The sequence below is a fragment of the Crotalus tigris genome, unplaced genomic scaffold (assembly GCF_016545835.1).
Source record: "Crotalus tigris isolate CLP2741 ecotype Arizona unplaced genomic scaffold, ASM1654583v1 scf7180000024471.848039, whole genome shotgun sequence".
NCBI classification, from domain to species: Eukaryota; Metazoa; Chordata; class Lepidosauria; order Squamata; family Viperidae; genus Crotalus; species Crotalus tigris.
Genome location: NW_024100642.1, coordinates 637,366 through 660,114, shown reverse-complemented (window position 1 = coordinate 660,114; position 22,749 = coordinate 637,366). Strand labels below are relative to the sequence as shown.

The 22,749-nt window shown below is 40.0% G+C and overlaps 2 protein-coding genes across 3 annotated transcripts in view; both read left to right on the top strand.

Moving 5' to 3' along the window:
- The window catches only part of MAU2 (MAU2 sister chromatid cohesion factor), a 35,464-nt gene extending 27,336 nt beyond the window's left edge, over positions 1–8,128 (top strand). Inside the window, exons 17-19 of the mRNA XM_039333000.1 lie at positions 1,679–1,769; positions 2,849–2,976; positions 5,033–8,128. Coding sequence (XP_039188934.1) covers positions 1,679–1,769; positions 2,849–2,976; positions 5,033–5,107 — 294 coding nt within the window. The 3' untranslated portion in view covers positions 5,108–8,128. The remainder of the gene's footprint in view (positions 1–1,678; positions 1,770–2,848; positions 2,977–5,032) is intronic.
- A 4,692-nt stretch (positions 8,129–12,820) lies between these two features.
- The window catches only part of GATAD2A (GATA zinc finger domain containing 2A), a 112,558-nt gene continuing 102,629 nt past the window's right edge, over positions 12,821–22,749 (top strand). Inside the window, exon 1 of one of the 2 annotated variants that reach the window (XM_039333020.1) lies at positions 12,821–13,281. The gene's annotated coding sequence lies outside the window, so the exon portion shown is untranslated. The remainder of the gene's footprint in view (positions 13,282–22,749) is intronic. The other variant, XM_039333025.1, reaches the window with a different exon arrangement.

Here is a 22,749-nt window from a genome sequence, read left to right as displayed (position 1 = left end):
CCAATCAAAAGTTAAAGCAACATATAAACTTTAAAACTAAATATATTAAAACATTAAAAATAACAAAAATCTGGTGCCAAGTCAAACTTCTAATGTGCAGGAATCTAATGCTATCCCAGGACTTGGGAGGGGGGGGGGAGCCAGGTCTTCCAACCTTTATGGAAGGCTAGGTAGGTAGAGTCAGGGGTCAAAATGTTTCATAGGGCAGGGGCTGCCACAGAAAAAGCATGCTTCCTAGCTCCCATCAAATTATTATTGTTATTTATTAAATTTGTTTGCTGCCCATCTCGCTGTAAGGCGATTCTGCCTTGGCAATATTTAGGGGAAGGGACTTGGAGCGTGCCCAGCATAGCTGACCTGGTGGGATGAGTAGATAAGGGCTTTTCAACCTTTTCACCCATTGTACCACTTTTAGGATATGGCAATATCCGAGTACCACCAGTCGCCTAGCAAGGTGTCAAAAACTTGATGACCCCCCCAAAAGGGAAAAAGTGATAAAGTACAGGTAGTCCTCGACTTACAACAGTTCGCTTAATGACTGTTCAAAGTTACAATGGCACTGAAAAAAGTGCCCCCCAAGCCACAGCCGAGCAAGACACCTGCCTGCCCACCCAGCGGCGCTCTTCCTCCTGTCCAAGGTTTTCATTGTTGTGAGCATTTCTGTTGAGGATTGGCAGCGGAGGTGGGGTGGGGGGTTGTTTGGTTTTTATTCCCCCCGTCTGCTGGGTGGTTGCAGCAGGTTTTGGTCACTTCACATGACCCTGGGACACTGTGATCATCATAAATATGAATCAGTTGCCAAGCATCTGAATGTAAATCACAAGAACTGGAGATGCTGCAACATTCCAGCTGATCGGCGCTTCTTCTGGGCTCAGCAGAAGCGCCAGGATCAGCGCCGAGCTCCAGCTGAAGCCTGGCGCTGATCCTGGCGCTTCCACTGAGCCCTAACAGCCCTGCAGCTCCAGCCCTCTCTCGCTCAGGCTTGTGCGGTGCTGCACCAGTTCAGCTCATTCCCTTCCCCCGCTACCACTTTTCTAGGATAGTCGCGTACCACCTCTAGGTGCCAATGTACCACAGGTGGTACCCGTACCACTGGTTGAAAAGCCCTGGAGTAGATGGCCTTGGGGAAAGGCGGTCCCACAGATAAACTAATGAGCTGTGGTAGCACAGTGGTTAGAATGCAGTATTGCAGGCTAACTCAGTGCTCACTGCCAGGAGTTTGATTCTCACTGGCTCGAGGTTGGCTCAGCCTTCCATCCTTCCGAGGTTGGTAAAATGAGGACCCAGATGGTTGGGGGAAATAGGCTGACTCTGTAAACTGCTTAGAGAGGGCTGTAAAGCACTGTGAAGCGGTATATAAGTCTAAGTGCTATTGCTATTTCTAACCTGGCCCTGTGCCATATAGGGCTTTAAAGGTAATAAACAACACCTTGAACTGCACCTGGAAAGAAACTGGAAGCCGGTGCAGCTCACGTAATGAAGGAGTTACATGGGCTTTATGTTTTGGAAATTTACTAAGTATATAATATGATTACCGAGAGGTTTGGCTGAATGGTGATAGATGGTGTCCTGCAAACCCGTGTTTGATTTGTATGTGGTTGTCCCAGTCAGTAAATTCAAGGAAACATAACCAAGTTCAATTGCCATCTTTGTATGATCAAGACCTTTTTATCTCTAGGAGAGTAACAACATGGTAGTCCCAGCCATGCAGCTGGCCAGCAAGATCCCTGACATGTCTGTGCAGCTATGGTCATCAGCCCTCCTGAGAGGTCAGTTAATGCAGTGGACCATAATTCAATGGCTGCGTTTGCACACTGTGATAAACTATTGTTTATTTAATGATGGGTTATTGAGTAAACCACAGGGATTTGGGTTGCACAACATGCTAAGACGTGAACCATAGTTTGCAAACCACATTGGCTAAATAGTCTTACATTAAGCCAGATCATTGATTTTGCTTGTCAGAAGCTGGCAGTGAAGATTGTAAATGGTGATCACATAATCACAGTGCCAATGAGCCAGTTGCCAAGTCCCAAGATCATGATCACATGACTGCGGGAACCCTGAAGACCAGTTGTAAGTACCACTCATTCAGCACCACCATAACTTTCCGTGGTCACTGAATAAGTGGTCTTTAAGCAAGGAGCACCTGTAGTTTGTTTTTCATTAAATATCATTTTTGCTTCATGCACTTACTCAGCATTCTCACCCGTGTCAACTTGGCTATTCAGAGTATTAATCATAACTTGCATTGCCATCTCAACGCAACCCAGGAGATAATCGCTTAGTATAAAAGTCTTTGATTGTGATGCTTGCACTTCTTTTTATCAGGTACATTTTAGAAAGTCATGAATTCTTTTTGAAGAAATTGAAAGTGTAGTGAATTAGTTAAATAAAAATCAATTTAGCTTCTAAAGTACTACTTCTTTCTTTTTAAAAAGCTATATATTGTCTTTTCTAATTCCTGAATGCTTTTAATCATATTTACTTATTATTAGAACCAGTTTGGTGTAGTGATGTTATATACCTGGTCTAGAAACCAGTAATGAGGTCTAAGTTTTCCTTACATGCTGTATGAAAGCTAACTGGGTGACTTAGGACCAGTCCCTCTCTCTCAGCCCATCCAAATTCACAAGGTTATTGTTGTGGGGAGCATTAGGTATGCTTGAGTTGACCCAATCACTACATTTTTAAAAGGCATGATAACAATATAATAATATTTATCATTAGTGTTATTTAATGCAAAGTACTGTTTGTGGGCAATTTGCTCCATAAAGAGGGAGGATGGGTTCCTCAAAGGTGTTGCAATCCTGTGTCTCTGTTTCTCTCTCCCTCCTTTCCAATGAAGACTTAAACAAAGCATGTGGGAATGCCATCGACGCCCATGAAGCAGCGCAAATGCATCAGAACTTTTCCCAGCAACTGCTCCAGGACCACATCGAGGCCTGTAGTCTCCCAGAGCACAACCTTATCACCGTACGTTAGCCACATTTTTTTTCTTTCTGGCCCTTGCTTTCTGTATGCCAGGGGCGGGGAATGATGGCCCTTTTATGACTTGTGGACTTCAACTCCCAGAATTCCTGAGCCAGCATAAGTCATAAAGGGGTCATCGTTCCTCACCCTTGCCGTATGCCAACCTGAGTGGGTGCCGTGGGGAAGCGGGTGGGAAAAGCAAAAGATTACAGGAGAAAGATCCTCTGTTTCTTAGCTGCTCAAGTTTAATATGGTAGGTTGTCCTTGACTTATGACCGGCCGCTTAGCAATCGTTCAGAGTTATGACAGACTTCTACTATTGCCTGTTTCCGAAGTTCCAGGGGCTGCCCTCCACCCACAGTTAAGTAACTGCACTTCGGCCACTCAACAGTTGACCCTCATTTATATCCATTTATAGCATCTCATAGTCATGTGACCAGGCTTTACAGCATTTTTGCTGAAATCCAACATTTATTTCTGATTTTCGGCAAAATCGGATTATATCAAACCATTATGTCACTTAACAACTAACAATTGCCATGAGAAAGGTCATAAAATTGAGTCAGTCACATGGACGACCCATTTGATGATTACCACACCTTATGGCCGTGATGGGCAGACTCCATTACAATCATAACTCGGGGATTAATTGTTTTGAAACCTGTAGATTAGATTAGGTTAGGTTAGGTTAGATTAGATTAGATTAGATTAGATTAGATTAACATTTATTGTCATTTTTTCCTGTGGGCACAATGGCACACATTAAAAATGTGTGCTTGCTCTCAAGTGTACACATACATAACACACATTTAAACATACTATATACAACATATGTATAGACCTACATCCTTACATATAAGTAACATATAAATATTAATCCTATAAAAATTAAGGTGGGACATTGTGAGCATTCTTTTCCCGATTTTTCCTCTGGCCTCGTTTTAGGACAGCAGTAGGCTTAAAGAATACAGAAAGTAGTGGGTGGACTATAGTTAAAACAGCACATTTTTGGTCTTTGGATGGAAATCAGTGCCTCCTGGGATTTTGTTGTTGTTGTTGTTGTTGTTAAAAAAACAAGCCAAAGCCAAAGTGTGATTAATTGAAAGCTCTCGACTACAGGCTTATTTAACAACATTTATCTGCTATCCTCCAAAAACTATTCCAACTGGGCAGACCCATATAAAAAAATGAGCAAATACTATAATGAAATCCAGTTTTATAATAATTGTAACAGTCAGTTAATATATAGCTCACAACAGCAAAATGTTGCAAAGTTCTAAAATTCACAAAATGTGAATGTTTTAGGAGTAGTTGGGGGGAAGCTTAAAAAATCACAGAATTTTATTATTTTGGAATTCTGGTTCATGGTTTTTGAGGAGTGTTGACTGAAATCTCTGCCCTACAGTTGAAAGGTAGTACACAAATTGAGTAAATAAGAGACCTTAATCTCCTTTGGATTTATTAAGCAGCTGAGTAGGGTAGGGTAGTAGCAGAGTAAAGTAGGTTCGAGCAGCCTGGTCACCTAGGTATCTATGCTGTTTGGAAGCTGCCCAAAGTTGCTTGTTAGTGAGACGGATGACATATAAATGTATAAGTAAATAAGTAAATCTAACCTTGTTCAGTAGAAGATATTTGTAGTTTAGGGTTTAACTGAACTTTATGCTTTCTGTGCGTAGTTGTTTGATTGCAGTCATTATCCAACTAGGAAACATCATCATTTATATACAAATGATTTGCCCTTTCAGTGTTGATGGGAGTGTTCCTGATGGTTTCTTGATTGGGGTATTGTTTATTGTTTGATTATTGATCTGGTATTAATCTGGGTGTTAATCTCTGCTTATCTGGTCAGTCCTAGCAAGCACAGCAGTGAGAAATCATGGAAATTGCAGTCATTTTCATGTTGCCCTGTGCTGCTTCAAAGCTGTGCGCAAATATTTCTGTGATATAAATTGTTTAAAACTTGACATTTGTTTTAAAAGCAAGGTGACATTATCAGCTGAATCACCACACACCAGTCAATAAATACCATCTACTTCTTTGTTTTTTTTCCTGCCTGCAGTGGACAGATGGGCCCCCACCAGTACAGTTCCAGGCACAAAATGGACCTACCACCAGCCTGGCCAGTCTATTGTGAACCTACTATCTTCACTTGGGAAGAAGATGGAAATCATTTTGTACACTCAGCTTTTTTTTTTAACAAAAAAAGATGGGCAGCGAACACTTCTCCAAGCCCTCTAGGAGATGGCATTGAGGTTACCTTTCTTAGACCCACAATTTGGCATGGCCTTTCTGAGCTCTTTTTTAAGATTGGTGTGTGTGTGTGTGTGTGTGTGTGTGTGTGTGAGAGAGAGAGAGACCTAGGTCGCAGGGATGTCTATGTAAGTAAACACACAGGGTTGTTAAGAGGCAGCCCTTCCTATTTCTCAGAATTTGGATTTGTATGACGTGGATAAAACAAGGGCCCCTTCAAATAAGATTTATTTAAAAGAGAAAGAATAAAAGAAATCAACCCATATAATAAAGGTATAGGGAGGTTGGGATGGAAGAGAGAAAGCCAGGCCTGCTTCCTTGCTAATTAAAACTGCCCCTGAAAATGCCATGTGCCTATATTTTTATGAAGGCTCTATTGCCCTGGCATAGCTGGCCGGAGAATTCTGGGAATTGAAGTCCACACATCATAAAATTACTAAGGTTGGCAAACATTGCCCCATTTGCTTGCTGTATGGAAAGAACACAGCAAATTGGCTACGTAAACTTTTTGAGGTGTTACCTTCCTTACGTCACTTTAGGGAACTTGGGCTCTGCATTCTTCAGGATTATGAGAATTCATATTGGAGCAAAGCTTATGCTAATCAGCCTCTGTCAGTGTTTAAAGTGCCTGTTCGGACGCGTAAAAGGTGCATGTTTTTTCTCCAGGGTAATCCTTTGGTTTTTCCTCAAGACATATTGTCTGTTTGGGTAAAATCATGATTTTTCATTTTTTTCCCCCTTTTTGGGAAGGCGACTTCACCGCTCTCTTCAATTCTTGAGTCATGAAGGTCTTTGGAAATGAGGACAAATGGCAGCTTAGAAAAACAGCCGGCCTTATGTGGATTTATGTGATTTCTTTGAGATAGGCTACATTCTGGTCTTCCAAGACTCTTAATTAGAATGTAGAGAGTTGTATCAAATGCAGAATTCAGCTTCTGAGAATCTCGGCATTCAAGATCTTTTAATGAGAAAGCTTTTAGCCCCAATACAGGGGTAGGCAACTTTGGTTCTTTTATGACTCGTGGACTTCAACTCCCAGAATTCCTGAGCCAGCCATGCTGAGGGAAAAGGGAGAGGTTTCCAAGCTGAGCCATGCTGGCTCAGGAATTCTGGGAGTTGAAGTCCACGAGTCATAAAAGAGCCAAAGTGCCTACCCCTGTGGCCTTGTAGCTGCAAAGATACACTTGAAAGGATATGGGACATAACTTCCCACATCACGGACTCAAAATGGGAAGCTTAAACAAGTTTTCCAATTGTTGGGGTAGAAATTCTGCGCCCTTAGCCTTCCCGTGGCTAGCAAAATGATCATGTATTATGCAAAGTACCTAATTTGGAATGATTATGCAAAACAATTATGCAAATGACTGCATAAATCATGTTACACTAGAATCCAGCTTTTCCAACTACTTTTTTTTTATTACTTTATTTTAAGGCAGGGACGCAACCCTGCTTCTAGTGTGGTGTGTGGCGTGTGAGTTTTAAAAGGAAATAGTTTTATCTTGTTACTAGTTTCAGTGAGTTCTTATGGATTTTTTTAGCACTATTTATCATCCAGAAGCTATAACCAATATCCCCTTAATCATGTGCTCTTGCTACTTTCAAGAACAATGCAACCCAGTTCGTTTCTGATCTAGGTTGATGTGTAAAAAGAAAAGTTGTTTGTAATGTACTGGGAGAGAAATAGGGGAAGGAAAGTACAGGATAAGTAGTAACTAAAAGAATTGAAAGAGGAGGAGATGGTATTCTTAAACTTTAATTTTGTCTACTATTTGGAATGTAGGTCTGTTTATAGCATTCCTTAACAGATCCTGGCAAAAGGCAGTTCCCACCCCTCTTTTTCCTTTTCCTTCAGAGAATATTAACAAATGCTTGTTATTTCATGTCAGCACAGACTTAACATTTACTTACTCCTGAAGAAATACATTGTGTGTGATTTGGATCTTAAAAAAAAACCTGCAAGGGCCCCTCTCACATCTATTTAGGGTTTTAAAAAAACCCTCTGGAGTGCCAAAAATGTAGGGTTGGGGTTGGTAGGGAAGGTGTCGAGAAGCAGTTAGATCTGTACAATTATTTACCCTTTTGGACGAGCTGATTCTCCCAATTTTCCCACTGCATCTTTAAACTAGATATAAATAAATCTTGAGTCGGAAGGCTAGAAGCTTAATTTTTTTTTTTTTTGACAAATCTTGGATGAAAATGGGTTTATTCCTCCAGTCCGTAATTCAGGGATGTCTGTTGTCCATATTCCTAGGCTCGCTTCTCTATGTATAGTTGAGGGACAAAAAGCTATATATTTTCCAATTAACAGGTTTTTTTTTTTCCCCTCTTCCTAAGCAGTGTTCAGCCTCCAGAAAAGAAATCCTAGTGCATATGCAATCAAGGTTCGTATTTAGAAAAGACTCTCTTTCCTATATAAAACCAAAAAATAAAAAATATTTCTTACTGTAAAGATGCAAGACGCGCATCCTTACAAACTAACCTGGACAGACCTAAGAGGCCCGATAGATTAAATCTAGCTTTCAGGATGCTAGCAGGCTGTCCTTGTTCAAATACACATACCTCATTTCCTTCTCAGCCCCTTCCCAAAGAATATACCCCTGGATATACGCTGTCCCATCATCTTAGAAATCTGCATTTTGGCTCATAGAGGGTGGGCAATTAGATCACTGAACTTGTGATTTTGCACAGTTGAAATGTGGAGTCTGCCAACGCGTGTGTGAGTTCTTGCTGTTCACACTTCTGAAACACCTGCAGCTGTTAATTAACACTCTTTATGAAACAGTTCTTTTTATGTACTTAAAATGTGTTTTAGTAAATTTGTACAGTTTTGTCTTTTAGCCTTTTTTCCAAAAAGTGTTTAATCTTTCTTAATAATATGTAAACATAAAAAAAATGTACAGGGGGAGTACAGTTTTTGTCTTGTGTTTCAGGCTAAATTTTCTTCCTAATGCCGGGTGAGAAAATCTCTGTGGGAAGCGTATTTTTAATTCTACACAGAGTTGTATATCGGCCATTAAAGGCAAGAGCTATGGAAAACTTCATATTTAAAATATTTTTACAATGTGGTTGTGCAGGTATGCAAAAGAGGAGAAAGAAAGAAAAATGTACTCCCAATTAGAATAGATCTAAAATGCTAATCTTGTGCCCATAGTTTGCTTTGGGGTTTCCCCCCCCCATCACTTGGCCTGATCAGCACTTGCTTACATACTTTTTGTGATATTTTAGTGGTTGAAAAAAAAGTATTGCCAAATTGTGCAGGGGAGGGGGAAAATAAAATAGCCCCAGGATGCCATCATTACTTCTTTGAATCTAATGATATAAACGTGACAGCAGGTAAAAAAAAAAATCCGAAGCAAGTAGAGGTAGTCCTCGACTTACGGCCACAGCTGAACCCAAAATTTCTGTTGCTAAGTGAAACATTTGTTGCTTTTTATGACCTTTCTTGCCAGAGTTGTTAAGTGAATCAAAAGTTAATAACATAGTTGTTAAGTGAATCTGGCTTCACTCTCGACGTTGCTTGTCACAAGGTCACAAAAGGTGATCACATGACCCCGGGACACTGCAACCGTCATAAACATGAGTCAGTTGCCAATCATCTGAATTTAGATCACGTGACCAGGGAAATGCTGCAAACGTCATCAAGTGTGAAAAATGGTCATAGGTCAGTGATGGCGAACCTTTTAGAGACCGAGTGCCCAAAAACTGGCCCCGCCCCACTCCACCCCCTGCGCCACCCCCACCCCACCTGCCCGCAGGGCCACTCACCCCCACCAGGGCCTGCCACAGATCGCCCAGGCAGCCCAGCAGCGCCATGGCGGCCACGCCCTTTCCCCGCACCCTGCAGCATCAACTGCGCGATGGGGCGTGAGGGCAGAGTCTTGTCTACGCTGCCTGGCTGCCATGTCCTTGGCTGCGCTGCTCCGCGTGGGCCACACTTGTGGGAGCGACTCTCCTCCAGGGGGGCTGCTGGTGAGGGGGTCGCGGGGGGAGGCAAGGCTGGGGCAGTGGCATGAGTGCCCACTGAGAGGGCTCTGAGTGCTGCCTCTGGCACCAGTGCCATAGGTTCGCCACCACTGTCATAGGTCACTTTTTTCAGTGCATTGTAACTTTGGTCACTAAGTGGACTATTGTAAGTCAAAGACTACCTGTACCATCCTTGGGAAAAAATCTAGTTTGGGGTTTAAGACTTGTGGACTTCAGCTGCAAGAATTCCTCAGCCAGCATGGCTGGTTGGCTGAGGAATCCTTGGAGTTGAAGTCCATGGGTCTTAAAGTTGCCGAGGTTGGACATCCCTGATCTAGATCTTAATAAGTCTGAAAAAGTACTGCTTGTTTGGACAGTCTGTATTATATCATGTGACAGCTTGCAGTGGGAGATGACTTTGATTGGGCTTACCTAACCTTGTACTTCCAGATGTGCAACTTCCATTATCTCATGCCAGCACATGTCCAAGTGGAGCCAATCCACTCTTTCGCCCTCTAAATTATTAACATGATGGGTTTCATTACATGGGTAAAAATAGTCCTCAATTTATAACCGTAATTTAGCCTGCAATTACGATTGCAAATCTTGCTTGGCACATGACTGACCCAATTTTACATGTTTTTGCTGTAGTTCTTAAGGAAACACTACAGTCATTAGGGGAATGCCACAGTCATTAAACAAATCTATTGTTTGCAATGGGTGTTTGCTGGAAACTGAAAGTAAACACTGGATTCCAGGGGGGAATCATAAATTGCAGTCATGTGACTTTGGCATGCTGCAGGCAGCTGTAAATGTGGACTGGTTGCCAAATGCCCAAAACTGTGGAGGGCAGAAGTCAGAAATTCAAATCTAGGTCACATGTACCTTTTGGGGGATCCTTCATAAATTCAAACTGTTACTAAACAACCGGTCATTAAGTGTGGCCCACCTGTAGTGGTTACTATGTCCGAAAGGAGAACTAGTTTTATTTCCTCAAATAATTTCCCTTTATGGGTCAATTTAAATTGCCTGAGAATACAATAATAGGATTTTTTGGCTTTTGTTATCCAATCTTTTATGGAGAAGAGCGGCAGCTTTTCAGATGAGTAAGTTATGTTTTCCTTAAAATGTATATGGAGATTCTCAATCATCCAGAGCATGGTTGTTTCACTGATGAGAAACAAAATGTCTTCAAGCAAAAACAAAAGTCCAGTTGCCTTTTGAAAAAGCATCTTTGGATTTTCCTTAAAATCTTATTTCCACATTCAGTTGGGAACTTAAAGGATGCAAGATGCACAAGGAACTTGTGACTTTGGGCTTCTCTCTCCATTCTTGTTGCTGCTTTGTCTCCATAAGAATTCACCAACCACTGCAATGTTGATAAACTCAATTTTTTTTTTTTTTTTGTAAAATGATGGTCAGCTGCCTGCTCATTTTCCAGAAATGCATGGAGAAGTTGGGTACTTTCATCCGAGTGTAATTTTGTAGTAACCATGGCGCAAAGCCATAGTGGTTTAATCCCTTTTTATGACCAAACACCTCTTACCACAATTCAGTAGGAAGGTCCTTTACTTCAAATTCTCATCAGTTTCTTTGGATTTTGAGAGAATATGATTTTAGTAATGATAGAAGTTATTATTTTTGCATACTGCTGGTATTGCATGCTTCCTGGTAAGCCAACTATCCTCAGCACATGATATCTCACAATCCCAGCATGATGAAATGAGTTTAGAACCCCCCCCCCATTATGTCACTTTAACACTTCAATTTAAGATAATAATAATAATAATAATAATAATAATAATAATAATAATAATAATAATGACTCAATAGGTAGACAAAATGCCAAATCCAGTCTGAACATCTGGCTGACTGTGCGATGATCCATAATAATAATAATAATAATGATGATGATGTTGGAAGGGACCTTGGTGGTCATCTAGTCCAACCCCCTGCTCAAGCAGGAAACCCTATACCATTTCGGACAAATGGCTGTCCAGTCTTTTCTTAAAAATTTCCAGTGCTGGAGCATTCACCACTTCCGGAGGCAGGTTGTTCCACTGATTAATTGTTCTCACTGTCAGGAAGTTTCTCCTTAGTTCTAGGTTGCTTCTCTCCTTGATTAGTTTCCATCCATTGCTTCTTGTCCTGCCCTCAGGCGCCTTGGAGAATAGCTTGACTCCCTCTTTTTTGTGGCAGCCCCTGAGATATTGGAACACTGCTATCATGTCACCCCTCGTCCTTCTCTTTGTTAAACTAGACATACCCAATTCCAGCAACCATTCCTTATATGCTTTAGCCTCCAGTTCCCTAATCATCTTTGTTGCTCTTCTCTGTACTCTTTCTAGAGTCTCAACATCTTTTTTACATTGTGGTGACCAAAACTGGATGCAGTATTCCAAGTGTGGCCTTGGAATTGTACTAAGGCATTGTAAAGTGTTATAAACACTTCACATGATCTTGATTCTATCCCTCTGTTAATGCCGCCCAGCACTGTGTTGGCTTTTTTGGCAGCTGCAGCACACTGCTGGCTCATATTTAAGTGATTGTCCACTAGGACTAGATCCCTCTCACAGTTACTACTATTGAGCAAAGTACCCCCTATACTATACCTGTACATTTGGTTTTTCTTGCCTAAATGTAGAACTTTACTTTTTTCACTATTGAATTTCATTTTGTTAGATAGCGCCCAGTGTTCAAGTCTGTCCAGGTCCGCCTGTATCTTAAGCCTGTCTTCTGGAGTGTTGGCTATTCCTGCCAGCTTGGTGTCATCTGCAAATTTGATGAGTTCCCCATCTATCCCCTCGCCCAAATCGTTGATGAAGATGTTGAAGAGCACTGGGCCTAGAACAGAGCCCTGGGGCATCCCACTGCACACTTCCCTCTATGTAGATACGATTCCATTGAGGACACACACTGAGTGCAGCCGATCAGCCAGCTATGAATCCATCTGATGGCGATGCTGTCTAACCCACATTTTTCTATCTTATCAAGTAGTAGGTTGTGATCTACTTTATCAAATGCCTTACTGAAGTCCAAGTAAATTATATCCACAGCATTCATCTGATACACTAATACTGGAGGGAATTATATTCCCCCCATTTGAAAAGTTTATTTGGGGGTTCTTTTTATTATAATTTAAGGTCGAAGATAATTTAGGACCATCTACAGTAGTTTTAATGGAAATGAATGACAAGGTAAAGAGTGGGGGGAGATGGAATAAAGTATGAATTCGGATTATAGTAATCCGTGACGACGCTCTGATCGTTCATATCCCGCCCCTATTCTTTCATTGGCTTGTCGTCATCGTCCGGAACTTTTCATTGGCGGAATAACTTTGGTCGTCAACCAAAATTGGCGAATCAAAGTGAAGTCAACTCAAGCGGGCGTTGCTTGTACTGGGCGCGAGGAAATGGAGGCGCTCGATTGCGGAGGCGGCGCGAGAAAGGAGAGGATGGGCGTGGCCCAGGAAAGGGCGAACTCTGAGGCAGAGGGCGTGGCTTGATCGGCGGAAGGCTGACGTAGGCGGAGCGTTTAGGAGGGAACAGGCGTTTTGACGGACGGAGCGCCCTCGAGAGACGTGAGGGGAGGCGTCTGGCACAATCACAGCGGAGGAAGGGGCGTGGCACCAAAGAGGGCAGCGAGCCTCTGAAGAGGTGTGGCTTCAAAATGGGAGCGCGGAAGACGATGACGAGGAGGAGGAAGAGGAGGATGAAGAAGACGAAAAAGAAGAAAGAGGTGCCGGCGGTCCGCGCGTGCGCAGATGTTGGCAGTCAACGAAGGGAAGCGCCTGAGGAGACCGCCGAAGGGGGGGCGGGGCGTCGCTCGGCGCGAGACAAAGTTGCTCGCCCGCCTTTTTCCTCCGTCTTGAACGCTCCCCTTCTCGAGGCCTGTCCTCGCGCGTGCGTACTCCACTCGTGACCCCTCCCCTACAAGGCATCCCCCGTAGTCGTCCGCGTCCTCCTCCTCCTCCTCCTCCTCCTCCTCCTGTCAGTGGCCACCTGAGGGAGCCGCTCTCTCCTCCCCCACCCCAGCCAGGCCCGGCCCGGCCCTGTGAGTTGGAGAAGAAGGAGGTGGCGGCGTCGACGACTTGAGGTAGTGCGGGAGAAGGGGAGCGCCGAATTGGGCTGGGGGGCAGGGGGGGGGAAAGGGACAGGAGTGGGCTTGTTTTCCTTATTGTCGTCAAGAGGGGAAAAAAGAGTTTTCCCTCGGGTGTATAGAAGATCGAGGGGGCGGGTGGGAGAGATTCCCCCTCCCGTCCCATGTCTGGGAAAGAAAGCTGTGTGATTGGCTGGATTGGCGGTCCCCTCTGGGAGGAAGAGACCTGGTTTTTTTTTTGTGGGGGACACACACACTTTTTGTGATGGGGAAAACATTTCGGTGACGGTACTAATTAAAGCGCGGCGCGTATTGACCCTCGGCCGATATAAAAAAACTGAGTTGGCTTAATTAGTGCTTGGATGAGCGACCATCAGGAAATGCTCGGGCTGGCCTGGAAAATTGGAAAAAAAAAAAACGTCGTGGAAGAAGGCGGTGCCAAACTACTTCCATATTGTTGACAAGAAACTACATGGACACTCAGTGAAGTCAACAAGAGTGTCAAGCTTGACCTGAAACTTTTTTTTTTTCTTAAATACCTATCTGTTTCAGATAGGTGCTGTGATTCTTACCTGATTACCAATGGTGGCTGGGAGAGAATTACAATTAAATGCCAGAAGTTTCTTGAGTTGCTGCTTGTTTGATCATTCCTGGTTTGTACTTTTTTTTTTTTTTTTTTTAGGATTTTCTGTTGGGAGGTTTTAGTTGCACAAAGATGCTATGTGCAACTAAACTTTCTGACCTCTTCAAAGAGGGAAGAATACTATATTGTTCTCTCTTCAATCAGTAATTGATATGTTGAGAAATAACTATTCAGCTTGATGTTAAAGTCTTGTGAAAGAAAAATGAACATTGGTAGAATTTTATTGATGCAATCCCCACCTCAGTCTGGAGGGACTTGAGGCAAGTTTTAATAATTATAGTATTTAAACAGTACTTGTTAATACTTGTTTTCTTGACATCTTGTAAAATGCATTTTAAAGAAATATCTGATTTTCTAACGACTGCTTCTTTTATAATAGTTTGTTATTTTTAAGTTAAGGATATATTACCATACAGAATAGAATACTGATGCTCTGAAACTTAAAGTTGATGGGGTACATGGCTTAAAAGTTAACATGGTCACCTATTGCTTAGAATATTCATACAGAATTAAGGGAATTTACAGGACTGTGCCCAAATTGGGGAAATACAGTACAGATTGAAGAAATTTTGATAACTATTGATTCCAATGTGTTGCATGTTAATACATACTAGATTCCAGATGAAGAAAAAAGTTAAATTTCTCAGTCAGTGAGGGTTAGGGTTTGATCCAGTTCAGCTAAGCCATAAATAGTTAAGCTTAATTTAAACCAGACCTAATAATGCACTGAATAATTTCATCTAGTCAAGACAACACCTAAAACCAATCAGCTGACCTGTTTTTTGTATAATCAGTCCTCCAAGAAAAAGAGCTGGGGAGAAAGAGTGACTGAAAAAAAAATGCGAGCTGCTTTGTTACAGAACTCAGGTGCTAAGTCCTGGCAGCATAGAACACACTGACTGATTGGTTGTGGTGGTGAGTTATCTTTTTCCTACCTGACCAATGGAGAAGAGGCTAGTGATGGGCTGGAGAATTACCATATTGTCTTAGTTCAAGGAATCCTAAACATTTCTTGAAGATGAATGAGAATGTTGCATTCCTCATATGGTAATTTTTGATTGAGCTGGTAATTGTATGTTTGAAAAATCATTAAGGAAATCTGACTGGATTAAATGTGTTGCAGAAATAAGGACAGTGCTAAATAATGAAAAATGGAGAGATTTTTTTTATCCTTACAACTACCTTAGCAGAAGCTGTAAATAAGACCATGGAGAAATATGCCAATAGTCTGTGAAGAAATTAATGTTTAAAAGTTGACTTTAGCACACTTTGAGTGAAGAGAAAAGAAGAAACTGATTGATCTCAGTCAAAATCTAATTTCTCAGCAGAGGGAATAGTTGGAAGCTTATTAGAGCAGGTTGTTTCTTTTCCATGAGAATATACAAGGTTTAGGGGAAACTGTGTAAATGAGCATCAGAGTGTACTTTTGCAAGGTAAAATTGTATTTAATCTTCTGGCTTATTCCTGTTAACTCCCTTGAGAGCTAGTTTAAGAATCTTCTGGGAATAGTTGGAAGAGATGCCATTAATGCAAAGTGCCTTTTGGGAGGTAATTGCCTGTGCTTTCATGGTGAATGTGTTCCAAATGCAACAAAGTTTGAAAGGATTAGGGCTATTTAGGTATATTTCATGCGTTTAGAATGAGCAATAGAATGGAGTATATCTGCCTGGAAGAAAAGACAGGAAGCAAAGTGACATTCAGGAGTGTGAATGGAAATGCTAGGAGCACTGATAACTATGCAGGGGCAAAGAAAGGTAAGTACTCCATATGCACACTATAATTGTTGAGCTAGATTGGATGTACACATCAGTGAAGTGTAGAAATTGTGGTTACTGGGCATTTTGGACACTAAGGCACAACAAGGAATTGGACAAGGGAAATTAAAAGAAGGGATCCTATATACAAGGAATTTGTTGTAGGATATCTTACTAAGAAATAAGCTTGAATCCTGGTGACTTCATAGGCTTAATGAATAAATTTGGGGGAGACAATTTTGTGTTTCAGTGGGGAATCTTTAAAAGAAAAGGCAGTAGTTATAAAGCTATTTTGTTTCTGTAGTATAATGTTTAGGGACAAAATAAAATTATTATTTAAAAGACCAATCTGTAGTTTCAGGAGAAAACAGCTTAGATACTTTCTTACTTTTAAAAAGCTATAATTCCATTAGTTTTGAAAATTCAAATTCTTCATTTACTGGATAAAATCTCTACTGTGAATAGCTGTGAAATCATTGTATCACATCTGGATGAGAACTGTAAAATCCAAGACCTGTCTATGGAATGGTTAACAACATCCCCACCCATTGATTTGTTTCTAAAATAGCTCTGGAAGTGAGACATTTCCTTCCTCTTAAATACAATGACAGGGATGGGTCTTCAGGTGATGAGAATGCCCTATTTTTCAGGTTATTCAGCTGGCACATTCTGGGGGCACTAAATTAGGAAATTATCTCACTCATTTTCCTACCTGTTACCTTAAAGGAATGTTGCTATGAGAAAGATATTTTCTTAAAAGATGCTAAAGATATACCATTTCATGATTTTAAAAATTATTGTTTTATGTAACTATTAAAATTTTAAAATGAAAAACAAACTATTAGAATAAAAAAGAAAACCAAAAAAAGTGCAGAAAAAAGATAAAGGTTATCTGATTTTCTTTTGCAGCAGTTATAAATATAACCTCTTATTCTATAGAAAAAATGTAAATGCAGGTAGTTTTCAACTTACAACAATTCATTTAGTGATTGTTCAAAGTTAAAAGAGGCCTGAAAGTGACTTATGACCCTTTTTTCACATTTACGACTGTTGTAGCATCCTTGTGGCCACATGATCAAAATTAAGATGCTTGGCAACTGACTCATATTTATGACGTTTGCAATTCCTTGAGGTCATGTGATCAGCTTCTGCAACCTTCTGACAAGCAAAGTCAGTGGTGAAACCAGATTTACTTAACTGTATTACTAACTTAACTGTGACAAGAAAACTTGTAAAATGGGGCAAAATTCACTTAGCAAATGTTTCACTTAATATAGGTCGAGGTCTACCTGTAATGTAACCATAATCTTTTTTTTCTAATCATCAAAACAAAATATAGTTTAATTTTTTTAGTTTCACACACAAAGTAAAGGGTTTCCAATCAGTATTAAACTTGCCTTGTCTCTAATTAAAGCTATCAGTTTGACCATTTTAGCAAGCTCCATTACTTTCACATCCATTCCTCCATTGTGATGGAGGTTGAGCCGAGGTGGCACAGCAGTTAGAGTGCAGTACTGCAGGCCACTTTAGCTGACTGTTCAGCAGGTCAGCGGTTCAAATCTCACCGGCTCAAGGTTGACTCAGCCTTCCATCCTTCCGGGGTAGGTAAAATGAGGACCCAGATTGTTGGGGGCAATGTAAATATATATATATATATATATATATATATATATATATATATATATATATGGTCTTTGGTTGTTCGGGTTTTCTCCCGCGTAAAATTGGAAGTGTCTTGGCGACGTTTCGACGAAGTCCCATTCGTCATCTTCAGGCTGGTGTTTTCAGCTTCGTGCTTCGAGCAGCATTGCTGCTCGAAGCACGAAGCTGAAAACACCAGCCTGAAGATGACGAATGGGACTTCGTCGAAACGTCGCCAAGACACTTCCAATTTTACGCGGGAGAAAACCCGAACAACCAAAGACCTACATACAAACACCCGCGAAAACCTCAGAAAACAAATATATATATATATATATATATATATATATATATATTATATATATATATATATATATATACACATTGCTTACTGGTGTACACCGCTTAGAGAGTGCTTGCACTTAAAGCGGTATATAAGTCTCATAAATAAATAAATAAATAAATAAATAAATAAATAAATAAATAAATAAATGATGGTGGAAATCTTTCCACCTTTAATAGTCTCCCTGTAATTGTCATACAAAAACTAAATTCCAAGAGATTTTTCCCCAATTGCTTATCCATCGGTCCCAAAAGAAAAGTTTCTGGTTTCAGTTACATATTAATCCTTTTTTTTTCCTGTTTTATATGTAGTTGAGACTCTTTAAAAAATAAATTGTACACTTCACTGTATTGGATTTTTGTCTCTCTAGATCTCTAATATCAACTGAAAAAAGTTAGAAGGGTTATAAAAATGTTTTACAACCATACTCCTCCCCCTCATTCTTTCTGCTAAATTGTGAGTAAGGATATGAGAGGGAACAGATATGAGAGGGAACAAAGGAAACTTTAATTGTTTATACAAAGATCAATGTAGTTTATGGTATGCCCCTTTTTACTCTGACTCTATATGTGCTTTAAACAAGGTATATTTTATGTACTCAGAAGTTTGAAAAGTGCAATCTTTAGTTTAGCTATGACCTTTCAGTTATAATACCTAGTGCTCAGGTTTGCTTTGTGCTTAGGTTAACAGTAACATACAACAATGGTTTCAGTAATTCAGTAGTTCTTTTTAGATAAGTTACACCCCCCCAAAAAACCCCACAATGCTACAAATTTTTGAAGGTACAGGACAAAATATTTGATAGAATCATTGTTATGGTACAGGTAGTTCTCAATTAATGACCACAATTGAGTCTGGAATTTCCATCATACATCTTTATGGTTATTAAGCAGGTCATTATGTGAGCTGAATCGATGTTATTTTATGCAGGCTGTAAAGCAAGTCATGACAATTAAGGGAATCACATGAGCATTAAATGAATCAGTTCTCCTGAATGGTTTTTTTGTGCTGGAAACTGGCAAAAAACAGCAGAAAGACAAATATGTTGCAAATTGTGGTCATATGACTACAAGGTACTGCAACAGGTTATAAATGTGAACCAGTTGCTAAGTTCCCAAAATGCAATCATGTGACTGCAGAAGGGTAGATGTTGCAGTCATAACTTAAGAGGACATAAGTACATTTATGTCTGTGTATATTTACCCATATAGTGTGGCTGTAGTATTATTTATCATTTTTACTTTCTCCCTTTTATTGGTATTATTCTGTTGCTTTGCATGTACACCAAGTGGTTCTGTACTATAGAAAAATTCCTTGTGTGTCTAATCACACTTGGCCAAAAAAAGTTCAGTTCAATTCAATTTTGGGGTCTGATGTAAATTTAAATGGTTATTAAGTAACTGGTCATTGGGTGAGTGCTACTGGTATTTTACATAATTATATGAACAACAGCAATGGTAAGGGCTGTCTTAAGAAACTTACAATTTAAAAGTTTAAAAGTTAATAGTTGGAGGAATGGTGTATGTTGACACTTTAAGCCTCCCAGAGTCATTTTGAAGCAAAATGGGTGCCAAACAAATTCAATAAATAAAATGTTTGGAAGATAACTAAATTGGCATGAACCACTAGGGTTACATATATTTTAAATGAAGAATGCATAAAGAGTTATGAAGAGAGATATATATGATGTAAATTATTCATGCTGTGTTTTATGAATTCAAAGTGTTAAGTTTGATTAGATTTAGCAAAAGTGTACATATTAAGCTGTTTCCAAACATGCTCAGCCACAACTGTATTCTCAAATAGATCTCTTTCCCAGCCAAGAATCTCAGATATGTGCTCTTTTGGAGGTAAAGCATATTCCTTCCGATTAAACCACAAAATAATCTTGAATTATAGAGTAGGAAGGGCCAGTTGAGTCCAACCTCCTAAGTACAATCCAAATGAAAAAGATTGTTGAGATTCGATTTTCCAGTACAGTATCTGCTTGAACACATCCAAAGGGTGCCTACACATTCTCTGGATAACCGAGTCCATTGATTTCCTGTAACTTAAAATAACTATCCTATATGCTGCATTTTGGAATAATACAAAACTAGTTGACTCTTGTGAGACATCTTTCAGATATTTGAAGAATTGTATTATTTTCCCACGTTAGCTTTTGGAAATCTTAACTTTCGTAGTGCATTAAATGTGCATGTGATATCATCCCCTATCTATAGTGCCTTTCTCCAGTTTTTTTGAATCTTTTTTAAAATGGGATTCCAGAACTGGGCACAATACTTAAGTTGGGGTCTGACTACATACATACATACGTAAAATGGAACACTTAATTGACAGGATTGGAAATACAAGGACAAGTTTCCTTCTATTACCGTAGGGGTGTCAAACTCACAATGTCACATGACGTGTCATGATGTATCGTGACTTTTTTCCATTGTCGGCAACGGGGTGGGTGTGGTTTTGCCATGATGCATCTGGCCTGTGGGCCGGCAGTTTGACACCTGTTTTACCGTATCTAGTTAAACCATTTCTCAAATTAATCTACCATTCAATCCTAATGATTCGAAACACATTCTGATAAAGTATGCATCAGATGTAACTGTTGTCAGAAAATGAAATTTGGGTGCGAGAATGAAATTTAAAAACAAATGGGGGGGGGGAAAGGAATAGAGAAAAAGGGCAGTCTAATTGCGTAACTTCTTGACAGTTCCAATTAGTTTAGTTTTTTTCTGTAACTGTTCTGAACTTTGTTTTCCTAAAACGGGTACAAGTACTGCTAGAGCTGGCTTGTACTAGATCACAAGAGCCAATTGTTAGAGCTGAGCCACAATGCCTAGCCTGCTGGCATCTGGTGGCTCACGGCATGGCAGCAGCAATGGAAATACCAATAGGAAAACTGGCGATTATGCATTATTAGCATACCATTAGGTGCAAACCACTTTTCTGTGGCCTTTTTCCCCTTAGGATTTGCGAAATCAGTGTTCATGCAAAACTCCTAACAGTTTTATAAGTATATATTGCAAAAGGCATCTTAACAACAAGCTTTAAAATAACTCAGGTTTAGTTGCTTAGGAGAAACTAAACATGCCTAGTTTAGGAAGTGATTCTTTTATATGGATCTTGTGCTCTTTTGTATGTGAATTTTATTTATATCTGACCATTATTGTTTTTACAAATAACTCAAGGCGGCGAACATATCCAACAAAGACTGGTTACTGCAACAAAGATGGTATAAAAATGATTTTAAAGTCTTTCTGTTCCTATTTTTGAAATGGAGATTAGACTGAAATATTGACTTGCATCAGGGGTTAATTCCAGAACTTCTGAAAGTGTTGGCAGAGATGGAATTCTTGCCTCCTAATTTACTAGACCATGTTGAACTTCCAACTTCGGCCAAACTCAGTTCATTAGGATGCTTCTGTTTATGTATCTTTCACTAGGGTTTTTCTTTTAATTTAATTGTCAATATGAGACTTTGAGCCCAACATTTTCCCCTTAATCCACTCTTCCATCATCTCTCACCTGTACTAATTGAATTAGGTCATTGGCTCCTTCTCAATCACAGTGCATTTTTTTGCATTCATTTGTTACATTAATAATCCTCTCAAGCAAGTCCCCTTTTAATTAAAATTTTAAAAACTAAGCAAGTAATTTTTCAAACTTTAAATGTTTGGATTTTTAAAAATAATAAGATTCCATGCATCAGATCTTTCCTTTTACTATATTAGAAAGATCAAAGATGTACTAGATCAGAGATCCCCAACCTGTGGGGACCAGGGACTAGTGCCATGGAGAAAGATTCTTCCACGGACCAGAGGGGGTGTGGTTTTGAATATTGTCTGCAACCCGAGGATGGAGCTTTGTGCGGCTCGCTTGCTGGCATGTTGTGGACCAGTGGCGGTCCGCGGACTGGGTTGGGGACCCCTGTACTGGATTAACATTATATAGCAAGTTGTACAGTTGTACATGTAATCTAGATACAATTTCTAGATTAGAGTATTAGAGTACATTACAATGCATCTTAGTACAGGTAGTCCTCAATTTACAACCACAATTGACCCTAAAATTTATGTTGCTAAGTGAGTCAATTAAGTGAATTTTGCCCCATTTTATGATCTTTCTTGCCACACTTGGTAAGTGAATCATTGTGGATGTTAAGTTATTAACATGGTTGTTAAGTGAATCTGCTTTCCCCATTGATGTTGCTTGTCGGACGATCGCAAAAAGCAGTCCCATGATCCTGGGACACTGCAACTGTCATAAATATGAACCACTTGCCAAATATTCAAATTTTGATCATGTGACCACAAGGATGCTGCAAGTGTGAAAAACGGTCATAAATCACTTTCTCAGTGATGTTGTAACTTCAAATGGTCACTAAATGAACTGTTGTTAAGTCGGCTACCTGTGTCGTGATTCCTTATAAACATTAACATTTGGTAGAGAATAGATCTTGAGCTGCTGAGGGAGATTGCTGATTTAAACCTTGAGATACATCAGAATAGAATTTTGGAGAGGAAGTCAAAAAGGACACAGGTTAATCTGTGCACAGTGCTTTCCAAGATTTGAGGGATATTGAAAGTTAGAAGGAAAAAATGAAACCATATTGGGCAGGGAGGGAAGTTTGATATTCGGCAGCTGGATACCTCTGGCACTTAACAGCTTCTCGAAAGAGGGCATGGTTAGCTTCCTCACTGTTATAGGGTGAAGATCTCCACAACATTTTGTTCCAGGTTTCTATTATTACTTTTAAAACTGAATTTAGGCTATGACCTGATGCATACTTATGTCCCTAGCGTAAGTATGTTGTTGCTACTTTTATTTTAACACACCAGAGGTGGTGAAATATTCAAGTATACAATATCTGGTCTATTTTCTGAGTATTCTCATTTGTAAAGAAGGCTAGACTTACCACTGTGGACAAAACTAGTAGATATACTTGTATCATTTCCTGGCTGCCAAAATTTAATGTATAATTTCTGACCATCTCATAGGGTTTCTCTAGAGACACATTAGTATTCAGAAAAGCAGGTGATGTAATCCTTGCTATTTCTGTCCTTAAACATAACCTAAAGGGAAAA